General features: G+C 35.4%; 1 protein-coding gene across 4 annotated transcripts in view; it reads left to right on the forward strand.

Moving 5' to 3' along the window:
* LOC114031829 (oxysterol-binding protein-related protein 1) overlaps positions 1–11,915 on the forward strand; it is a 305,142-nt gene that overhangs the window by 270,503 nt on the left and 22,724 nt on the right. For all 4 annotated transcript variants that reach the window (XM_027846969.1, XM_027846970.1, XM_027846971.1 and 1 more), the window contains 3 exons: positions 5,905–6,039; positions 8,045–8,142; positions 9,426–9,608. In XM_027846969.1, the coding sequence (XP_027702770.1) occupies positions 5,905–6,039; positions 8,045–8,142; positions 9,426–9,608 (416 nt within the window). The remainder of the gene's footprint in view (positions 1–5,904; positions 6,040–8,044; positions 8,143–9,425; positions 9,609–11,915) is intronic.

Below are 11,915 nucleotides of genomic sequence, written 5' to 3' on the forward strand. Positions count from 1 at the left end.
TAAATACATACGCAGTTGAAAAATACACAAATGGCAGAAGTACATTGTACTCAACAGAGAAAAGGGAGGGAGAACGGGCAGCAGGAATTAGAGGGAGGATAGATTAAAGGAGGGATTAGTCCTAAGCAAAACAGGCTCTAAGGATGTACAAAAATATTTATAACTCTTTTTGAAGGGGCAAAGAATTGAAATCTGTAGGACCACCCATCAACTAGGGAATGAACGAACAAGTTATGGTATATAAATGTGTCCAAATAATGTCTTGAACTCTTATCAGCATTATGCTAAAGGACTCAACACTGTACATATTTAAAGTAAAGGACACAGTACAAAATAGGACAAATTTTTTTTGGACATGGCCAGTGTGGAAATGTGTTTTGATTGACCACGTGTTTGTAATCAGGGAGGAAGGAGAATTAAGTTAGAATCATAGGCTCTAATCCAAAACTTTCATTTTTTCAGAGAATACTGAGCTCTGAACTCTAGAGGAGGTGAGTGATTTGCCCAGGATCGTAGGTAGCAGATCCAGAATTCCTACTAAGTCTTCAAAATACAAATCAGTTGCTCTTTTGACTCCACCAAGGTGTCTGCCGAATGTGAAAAAACAAACAAACAAACAAAAAACTCTAGCCCTGAGAGGGCCAAGAAACCCCAAATCCACTTGCATCCTTTTTTCCTACTCTCTCCCTGTTGGGGAAAACTTCCTCAGCCTAATTGAGGCTTTCTTTGCGTTAAAGTTGGATTGTATAACATTTAAGTAATGTACATTTTTTAATAAAATGGAATCCAGTCTTAAATCTCCCAGAAAATCTGATTGTCTGTTCTCTAAGACAGCTTTACAGTCATTGCAGTAATGCAGAAATCTTAAGAATAGCTTGTAACCTTTGTGCCTTATTTCCTTATCATGTTATTCCTTTGCTGAATAGTTTGGTAATCCCACAGTGCCATTGTTCTTTGTTTTGGTTTGGTTTTTTTTTTCTTTCTCCTCTTACCTCTCTTTCATGTTTTCCTCTTACTTCGCATACTGTAAATATCTATTCTCATAAATACTGCACCTAGACCTGTAGATTAAATCATAGGCCTTTTCCTCAAACCCACACGTTACGTTCCTCTTAGGCTATGCTGTGTGAACCAGGAGGCTATGGTGGGATGGGCAGCTCAAGGATAGCTTAGCCAAGACAGAATCAAATGTTTATTGTTCATTATTTGTACCAAGAACTTGATTAACATGCATTAGGTCATGTATTGTGATGGCACCAGTAAAGCTAGCCTTAATTTGAGTTGATTTTCTCTCCGAGATTAGGTTATTATTGACATATTAATTCATTCTGTAATTATTTAAGTGCCTACTATGTCAGTCACTATGCTAGATGCTGGGACTACAAAGACAAAATTACTGTTCTCCAAAAGATTTTATTCTTTAATATATAGATGTCCTAGTAAAATGTTTTTAATTCATAAAATGTTTTGCTTTTTTTTTTTTTTTTGAAGAGGGAGCCAAATTTTGACCTGCCTTCAGATTGTTTAAAATGATCTAACGGTACTCAAGAGAATAAAAAAGTCTCCTCTTTCTGGAATTTTCTCCCCACTCTTAGTTTATCATCTGACAAGCAATTGCAATTAAGAATTTCTTCAGTTTCATCATTAGTTGTTATTAATTTGCATGAATAAATTTAAACCTTGGCTTTCAGCTGGGTCATAAGATGGGCCTATCTGATGTGAATATTTAATTCTGTTGATTGAATCTCCCTATGATAAAAGAACATATTGGTTCATGTTTCTTTTCAAAACTTGACCCTTACAATATCCATTATTGCTTCCCTATTATTAGAAATATTTGAGGATGAATATAGAAGTGTTTGCTAATTGAAATGTAGATCATATTACATAAAATCAGGACAAAAATGTGTTAGAGTTCTGAATTCCCAAGATGTTGTTTTTAAGCATAACTATATATGAAAGTGAAAATAAGACCTAGTTGTTTGTTATTGAGTTTTCTATAATCAGTGAATGGGTGTTACCTCAGACAAACTGAGACCTGTTAAAGACCTTAGCTTGAAAAGGCCATGGTCGGGGGCAGCTAGGTGGTGCAGTGGATAGAGCACCAGCCCTGAAGTCAGGAGAACCTGAGTTCAAATCCAGCCTCAGACCAAACACTTGACAGGTACTAGCTGTGTGACCTTGGGCAAGTCACTTAACCCCAATTGCCTTACCAAAAAAGAAAAAAAAAAAAGAAAGAAAGAAAAGGCCATGGTCCCTCACTGCATCCTGGGCCATCTCCAGTGATTCTGATCTTTATCTGGCCACTGGACCCACATGGCTCAGAGGAGAAAGTGAGGCTGGTAACTTTACATATCCCTCCTTCACTTAAATCTAATTCACTTGAGTGTCATGATCTTAGAGATCGAAGGATAAACAGTAACAACCCTGTTGAAGAAAAATAGACTTTTCGATATTCAGAACTAAGTTTAGATAAAAGAAGAAAAAACTGCAGACCGGTTGAGATGAAATGAAATACATGTTCATAAGTGCCCTTATCTATTTGATTTTTTAAAACAGTTTTTACTTTTTGTTATTTTGAACTTGAGAAGCCCCAACAAACAGGAACATTTCCATGAACAAAGAGAGAAAAGATTGCAATTTGAAACCATAAAATCTGTAATGTACAACTTGGTTTTTAAGTAAATAATAAGTTCAGTGTCTTCTTTTCCAAACTGTACAGCTTGTCTCTGTCAACCTCTGTACTTTCTTCTTTTCTGTGCATTTTTACATGCTTAAGTGATTCACCTTTCTGTTCTTTTCTTTTCTTTTGTTTCACTGTCACTATTCTCCTTATCCCAATTCATATATTTTGTGTATGTATCTATTGGAGAATGATTCTTTTGCTTGTAAATTGAATCATTTTCTTATATATCTTGAATATTGTATCTTTATCAGATAAACTTGCTGCACAGATTTTTTTCTCCAGTTAATTTTTTCTCATCTTATTTTATTGACATTGATTTTGTTAGTACAGAAGCTTTTCAATCTCATGTAATCAAAATTATCCATTTTATCTTCAGTGATTCTTTTGCCTCTCAGTTCTGTACCCTGAGGCCAAGTAAAACCAGGTTAATCTCTTTTTTACATGATAGCCCTTCAAATACTGGAAGACAATTAATGAAGTCTTCTCCAATTAACCAATATCCCAGGTTTCTCCAACTCATCCTCATAACATGATTTATAGTTCCTTTGTTACCCTGATCATTCTGCCTTCCATGCTGTTTACCCAGGATTGAACACATGATCTTACTCTTTTTTGTCTTCAAAAACATACTCTGCCTGCTGTAATTTTAGTGAAGTGGAATGGAAAGAGCCTAGGATTCATCAGTGGAGAAGTAACACCTATGGTATTATAGAAAGAGCATGAGATTTGGAATCAGATGACATGGGTTTAAATCCTCTTTCTGCTGTAGGTTATAGCTGTGTGCTCTTAGACAAGTCACTGAACCTCTGTCAGCCTCCATTTCCTTACCTGTCAAATAAAATGAATGAACCCAAACGATCTCTGAGAAAGAAAGTTTCAGGGCTGGGAATGAAATAGATTTGAACGAAAACATTCCTACCTGAGCCACCCTGGTTAAGGAAGAGTCCATGCTGAAATACTCTATCTTCCTTGGTTTCCTTTTCTTCTTCCTCTAGTCTCTTTTTTTCTACCATTAATACAGTCTATTCAATTCCCCAGACAGTTAACACAGTACTAAATTAAATATTTATAAGCATTCTGCCATGCAGGGTTTTCCAGAAAAAAAAAGACAAAATACATTTTCTAGATAATTACTGTTCTCCTTCCTGAAATTTAATTTCAGAAGTGTAAATACATTTTACTTGTACAAAATGAGGTGTGAGTGGCAAAAAAAAAAAAAGCGCAAAAGACATGAACTAGAAATTAAATTGCTTACGTAACTGCTTGGTCAGAGAGCAGCTGTGATTCGGCCATGGGTAGCTATTTTAGTAACAGTCCCTATTGCCTCAGGTTTTGTGGGTTCTGTACAGAATATCCATCCATCTGGCCACACTGAAACACTAAAAAGAGTGTGATAGGATCCTTCCTGACTACTGTGAGAAGCAGTAGCAGCTGTTATTTTATCTTATTCTCTTCTTGAATTCCTGTACCCAGAATAAGCACAGTTACTTTCTAGATAGTAGACAGTATATGAGAAGAGGTACCTCTCCAAGGTGCTGGACAAGTGTACTTCTGGTGCAGTAATATGGCAGGAGGACACAAAACTTTGCTCAGCAACCCGGAATTTAGATTTAGGCCAGTTCCTAAGCCTCCAGTCATACTCATCCTTCTTTATACTGCCTCTCCTTTTCCATCCAATTCTTTTATATATTGGAAGAGATTTCTGCATCCTAATGTAGCTTAGATTCTGTAGTGTTGGGAACAGAGGACTTCTCTCTAATTTTTTACCCCACCAATCTGTGTAATAATTGTGTAGTGCTGGGTTATGAGGTTTAGAAGCACAGTAATTATTTTGGAGGATTTTTACTTTGCACTTAATGTATTCACCACTTGCTCTGTCTTGACTGGGATAAAGAAGAAGGATAAGACTCCATAAGGAATATAAAATATAATTAAGGAGACAAAAGACGTAAAATGTAATTAAGAAGACAAAAGAAAACAACAGCAAACAACACAAATGAATGTTATATTAAGAGCTGAAATTTATATAGCATTTTAAGATTTACAAAACATTTTACACCCATTTCATTTGGACAATTAGGGCATGAACTAATCAAAAATAAAATACATATATTTATGCAACAGAGATTTGTTAAGTATCATTTGGGTGCCAGGGAGTAATTAGGGTTTACTGCTCTCTTCTTATTCTCTTATTTTCCAAGAACTCCTCAGTATCCTTTTTGGAAGATCATACACATCTATGTGTCTATTCATGTGTCATCCCAAGACTTGTCTTGGGCCTATATTTATTCACTCTGTTCTTTCCTGATGACCTTATCAGTGTCCATGGGTTCAATCAGTCTCTTTACATAGCAGACTTCCACATCTCTGTGTATAGCCCAAGTCTCTCTCCTGAACTTTAGTCTCCCATCACCAACTTTTGGACATTTTGAACTAGACTATGGCACCTCAAACTTAACATGTTCAAAACAGAACTCATTATCTTTCCCTTAAACCCTCCACTTCCTTATTTGAGTTGAGGGCACCACCATCCTTTAAGTTACCCAGGAGTCACAATCTCAGAGTTATCATCAATTTTTCACTTTCATCTCCATATCCCATTAGTTTCCGAGTCTTGATTCTGTCTCCATAACGTCTTTGATATCTGTTATCTTCATCGTACTGTCATGGCACCACTGTACTGTAGACCCTCCAGTCTGTCTATCATAGGACTATCATAGGAGCCTTCTAATTGGTCTTCCTATGTCAAGTCTCTTCCCTCCCAAATGAGATAACATACATGAAGTGCTTTGTGGAGTTGGGAGCCCAGATGAGATATTCCTGCTCTGCTTAGAAGACTATCTTTTCACTGCCCTTTTTCATAACTTTTCAGTGGTTACACTGGTTAAGTTTGGAGTATGTGTACCAGGGATTTATCTTGGGCTTACTCGGACCTGAGAATATTCAAGTTGAAACAGACCAGTTTGATCATGAATACATATTTGCTAAGTTTCCATTATCTGCCTAACATTTTCTTGCTCATAGCTACTCCAGCACTCTTAACCATGATAATGGTTAAGTTTAGTAGTTTTTCTAGTTTAGTAGTTTTCTTCATTATTTCCTTAAACAAACATATATTAAGTACCTACTATGTGCAGAGTGTTATGCTAGGTATGGGGGGAGATCCAACATTTAGAGAGAATGTACAAGCCTAACTTTTAAATCTTGTTATTAAATAGGAGCTGTCCAAAATCACCATGCCAGTTATATTTAATGAACCCTTGAGCTTCCTACAGAGACTAACTGAATATATGGAACATACGTACCTCATCCACAAGGCCAGTGCACTTTCTGATGCAGTTGAAAGGATGCAAGTATGTAATTACTGATAAGTATATTGATTTGTGTTGGTTCTGTGTCCCCAAAGTACCTTAAGTGCATTCTTTTAGAAATAGTTTGCAAAAAAGAAAGAAAATGTTTTTTAAAAAAAACTTATTCTAGAACTGTCAACAATCAATCAACTTATTTTTTTAGTGCCTGCTATATGCCATAAACTGTGCCTGGCACTGGGAATATACTCTACAGGGAGCAATGTAAACTACTATATCTGTTCGTTTCTCTTTTGGTTAAGTACTTATGATAATGCATTCACGATTTTAAGAACAGAAGCATAGTTATAGACACCTAATATAACCCCTTAGTTTATTAGTAGCATAAAAACCACTGATAGAACATTCAATCACAATAAAAGTATATAAGGAGATACATACTTCCACCCCCACTGCCATTTTGGATTCTCATTTTGGTCTGGTTTGAGGAAATGAAACCAGATACATAATTGCAACCCAGGAAATGGTTCTTTCCAGAATATAGACTAATTTAGAGTAGCACAATATGAATAAGATCTGTGTTTTACGCTAGGGTAAATAAGAGGAACTTTAAAGGGAGTCTATTAGTTTGTACCTTTCCTAACTAAAAATCTTTCTGAAGCTGTTGATCAGTAACAGATTTGAGTGTCTAGCACAGGAGTGGGGAACCTGCAGCCTCAAGGCCACATGTGGCCTTCTAAGTCCTCAAGTGCAGCCTTTTGACTAAATCCAAACTTCACAGAACAAATCCCCTTAATAAAAGGATTTGTTCTGTAAAACTTGGACTCAGTCATAGGGCTACTCTTGAGGACCCAGAAGGCCACATTGGCCTTGAGGCCACAGGTTCCCCCTCCCTGGTCTAGCATGTCCGGACACTCCCTTCTTTTCTCTCTCCTGTAGTAGGTGAAGTTGCACATGTGGAGTTAAATAGCTAACATTGAAGAAAATTATCTAAGGATCTACAATGTCACATAGTCTGTCCTTGGAAAATCAAAAGCTGAATATATAATCATAATTTATTAGGTGAATCTGAGTTGCCCCATTGGTTAAAGCTAGTAATTTCTCAGGGTGCCTTGAAGGATATGGTATATTGAGAAGAGCCTTGGATTTGGAATTAGAGGACCCAAGTTCAGATCCCAACTCTGTCATTATTGTTTGTGGGACCTTTGACGTGGCACTATGCTTCTCTTTCCTTATCTGTAAAAATGAAAGGGTTGGACTGGGTAACTTTCTAAGATCCCTTAGAGCTCTAAATCTGATTCTTTTTTAAGAAAAAAAAACAGAGGAATTAAACTATGTGTCCTTTAGACTAAAATCATTGACATTATCAGGATACATCAGTAGCATTCCCCAAATTTTACTAGATGTACCCCTCACCTCCTCCCCACACCACCAAGACTTCCAGGGCCTCTTCCTCACAGCAGCGAATGCAACGATGTGAACAAAAGCATTGATGTGTAATGTACGCCCTTTAGTATTATGCAAGGTACCACCTAGTCGTCTTCTCGTTACAGAGCAATGTAGTATTTTAAACTGAATCCATTTTTAAAGTTTCTTTTATGTAGCTTTATTGTTCCACTTTTCTTTGGAACAAACACTCTGTGGAAAATTTTTTTGGTTGTTTCATTTGTTCAGTTTTACCACATTCTCTTACCATCCTGAGTATTGTTTAACCCATGATTTAAAAAAAAAAATTAAAGCAGAATATTGGTTTACAATTTTCATAAAGCTCTTCAGATAATTCAGGACATTTTAGGAGAGATCATAAAACTGGAGTTTAGGTAGAAAATCACTAGTAGATGATCAAAGTCATTTTTACTTTAACAAAAACCTGGTTTTTATGTATACCACTAATGCCATTATCACAGCTTGACTGCCTGGGTATTATGGAAGGTTTTGAGAATCCAGAGTAAACAAACTACTCAAAAACAGTTTCATAGTAAATATGTCAAATGAAATCTTGGTTCCTGAGTCTGAGATTATTTTCAGCTTGTGTCATTTTATCCCATAGTGTGTTGCTGCGTTTGCTGTATCTGCTGTTGCTTCTCAGTGGGAACGCACAGGGAAGCCATTCAATCCACTGCTTGGAGAGACATATGAATTAGTTCGGTAAAGGTTTCTCTTGTCACTACATTTAAAAGCATGGTAGCTCAGTTGGTGGTATTTGGATGATTCTTTTTGAAGATGGTTTTCTTTATAACTCCTTGTTTTTTTTTTGTCTATTTTCCTTTTTTTCTAATTTTTTTCTGTTTGTCCTTTTTATTTTAATGAAGTGTTGCCTGACTTTCCTGCATAGTCTGGCCTTTAGAATCTGTGACTTTAGAATTTGATTGTTAAACCATTTTCTTAAGAAAAAATTTTGGTTTGAGCCAAAAGACAATTTTAATGTTTTCTTAGGAAACAGGAACAAATCAGAACTTTGTTTAAAAAAAAAAACTTTTGTTGACAACACTAAAATTACTAAAAGAACTTATTTTAACTAGTATTAGGAAATAGCATGCTGTTAAAGTTCAAAATGAAGAAACTATCATTTAATCATTGAGGCTTATTAAGATCTGCTGTACTCCCTTAGACCTGATCTGTTAATCAAATAAATTTTTCAAAAACATAGAAAATCACAGAATTTAGTATGCACAACCATGTGTAATAGGAATGAAAAATATCATTGTATTTAATTCCTCATGCTTCTGTCTTCAGATATATTTGTGTGATTTACTAAGGGATCTTTCTTCATGCTCACATTTCACACATTGATTTCCTCCCTGCCTCTCATGCCAGTTCCTGCTTTTTTAAGCCCTGAATCCAACTTTGTGTGTTCTAATGGTTTTAAATGTCTAGACCTAGTTTAATTTTCCCCCCCACAGAGAGTATTACAAATTGAAGTGTCAGGCTTTAAATTTCCATTTCAATTTCATTATTGTTCCCACACATTTATATGTTAATAATGATTTTGACATGAAGCGTAGTTGATATGAAAATGGGTCTTGATTCACCAACTTTGAGAATGCTAGCACAGTTTTGAGCTGCTTATTGCACTGTGGTATTTTGTACATCAGGATTATAATGCAGGTGTATTTGCTCAGTAGCATCTTTTAAAGACACAAAATAGTTATATCAGAAATAACAGTATGTCACATGGAGCATATAAAATGCTCTAAGCACTTTGCTCACAAGCCTGTGAGAAAGACAGTCTGTTATATTCATTTCACAGGGGAAACTTTGATAATGTTTATGTCACTTGCCCCACGTCAAACAGCTAGTGAGAGTTAGAATAACCCCATTATCTTCAGTCTAGATTTTTCGCTCTTTTCTTTGTAGTGACTGAAATAATAGCAATTCACTCATTACAGAACAAGGTAACTAACAACATTTTTTGTTTTTAATTCTTGAAGAGATGATCTTGGATTCAGACTTATCTCAGAGCAGGTGAGCCATCATCCTCCAGTGAGTGCATTTCATGCTGAAGGATTAAACAATGACTTTATCTTTCATGGATCAATTTATCCCAAACTCAAGTTCTGGGGTAAGAGTGTGGAAGCTGAACCCAAGGGAACCATCACTTTGGAGCTTCTTGAGTAAGTTGGTATGATGTCATTAGCATCCCTATAGGCAAACATGTGTGTACACTTTCTAAAGCGGAAACTCATTCATAAAACAAAAAATAAACTAAACCAATAAACAAATAACCTACTTCATGTGTGAAAGCACTCAGGAAATTTGCTTTTATTCTACATTAACTGAAAAGTATCTAGGTTAGGGGGAAGTGCTATTCCACTTTGCCTTATTAGACCACATCAAGAGTATTTTTTTCTTATTCTGAGTATTAATTCTAGGAGAGATATTGACAAATTTCATTGTGTCCAAAGGAGAGTGATGAGGACAGTTAGGACACTTAAAAACGAACCATATTACCGTTGGTTGAAGTTACCTCTGATGTTTAGCCTGAAAAAGTGGAAACCTAATAAAAACAGGATGACTTCTCCAAATATTTGAAGGGTTGATATATGAAACAGGGATTAACTTTGTTCTCCTTAACTCTAAAGGGAAGAAGTTTCAGGTGGTACATTTCAGCTCAATTTAAAGAAAGTTTTTGCTTCAGAAAAGAAAGGAAGTTTAAAACTAGCACCCAGGGAAAACTTCTTAACACCTAGAACTGTCCAAAAATAGAACCTGCTGCCCCAGGAGGTATTGGATTCCCCAGGATTGAAACAATTTAAATAGAGGCTGGCTAGCTACTTGTGGGGAACATTGTAGCTGGGATTCATGCTTTAGGTACCCAACTCTTGGATTTAGATTTACTTAGATTAGATGTTTAAGGTCCCTTCTAACTCTGCAATTCCGCAATTCTTTGGTTTGATTACCCCAATTAGATTCATGCAAGTTTAACTTGATGTGAACAGTGTTGTTTATATATATTTCAACATGAAATTAGTCTGTGTTATAATATATAGTCATAAATGTATGTCCAATTCTTGCTAAGCAACCGTTGGAATCATGGTAATAGTGTTTTGGTCTGTGATTAGCCATTTTTCTAGATGAATTGTGTTCTGTCATCATTTCACATGTTTACTATTTGTGAAGATGGTTTCAGGATGTCAACAAATGCACAGAATCATAGATTTTAGAACTTGAAGGTATTTTGAGGATGATCTAATCCATCTTCTAATTCCTTTCCTTTTCTAAAAGAGAGTTTAAAAATCAGAACAAAAGTTATGATAAAATTAAGCCTGAGTACTAATCTGGGCCTTTTTAAGGAGCATTCTCAGTACACCAAAGTTTTTCTGCTTTGTTTAGTGAACAAGTTTGACATTTCCATAGAAAGCCTTTTGGGGCCTTGTTCCAGTTTTCTACTTTATTTCCATTTGAGGAGGAGGAGAAGATGTATCTTCTAGTTATTTTCACACAGACTTTTTTTCTATCAGTGATAATAGTTAATTTAAAGTTTGAGGTAACTGTCCAGAATTATTCCTGTAATCTAAATTTGTTTTCAGAATGCACATTAATGTATATTCCATTTTTTGTGTGCATCCTATCTTATTTTCACACAAATTTTATATCTTTTTGCTCACTAAGTGCTTAAAATAGACATGTTACTGTTTATATTTTGGATATATTCAAAACCATTTTTTTAAAAATATATTTTGATTGTGTTTTTTTTTCCAACATCAACATAATTTTCTCCAGGACCCTTTCCCAACCCCTCCCAGAGAGCCATTTCATTTAACAAGTAATATTTCTAAAAGAAAAAAAATAGAAAAGGGGAAAACATCAGCATAACTGCCCAGTACTAATATCAACCTTGCATATGTGTTGTCTTTCCCATTAGACTATGAGCTCTTTGAGAACAGGGACTGTCTTATTTTTCTATTTATATCTCTTGCACTTAGCAGAGTGCTTTGCATATAGTAAAAGCTTCACAAATGCTTTTATTCAGTATACTAGAAAAATCTAAAATTGTGCCATACTCATAGACTTCCCACCCCTGCAGAGAGGTAGGAGTGGGTATATCTTCTCATATCTTTTCTTTGGAGACAGTCTTGTTCTCTTCATTTTTTCAGTATTCACTTTTGATTTTTTTTAATGGTTCTTTTCATTTACATTGTTATCATGATATGTATTGTTTTCTTGTCTCTGCGTACATCACTTTGCATCAGTTCATGTAGATCTTTCCATGCTTCTCTGTATTCATATTCATCATTCCTTAACAGCACAACAATATTCTATTACATTTATGTTCCACATTTTTTAGCCATTTCCCATTTGATGATCATTTACTTTGTTTCCAATTCTTTGTTGTCACAAAAAGTGCCGCTATGAATATTTTGATGTATGTGGAGATTTTCTTCTTATCAGTGGCTTGCTTAACATATAATCCTTGTAAT

The sequence above is a fragment of the Vombatus ursinus genome, unplaced genomic scaffold (assembly GCF_900497805.2).
Source record: "Vombatus ursinus unplaced genomic scaffold, bare-nosed wombat genome assembly UNPS02015255.1, whole genome shotgun sequence".
In the NCBI taxonomy this organism is placed as follows: Eukaryota; Metazoa; Chordata; class Mammalia; order Diprotodontia; family Vombatidae; genus Vombatus; species Vombatus ursinus.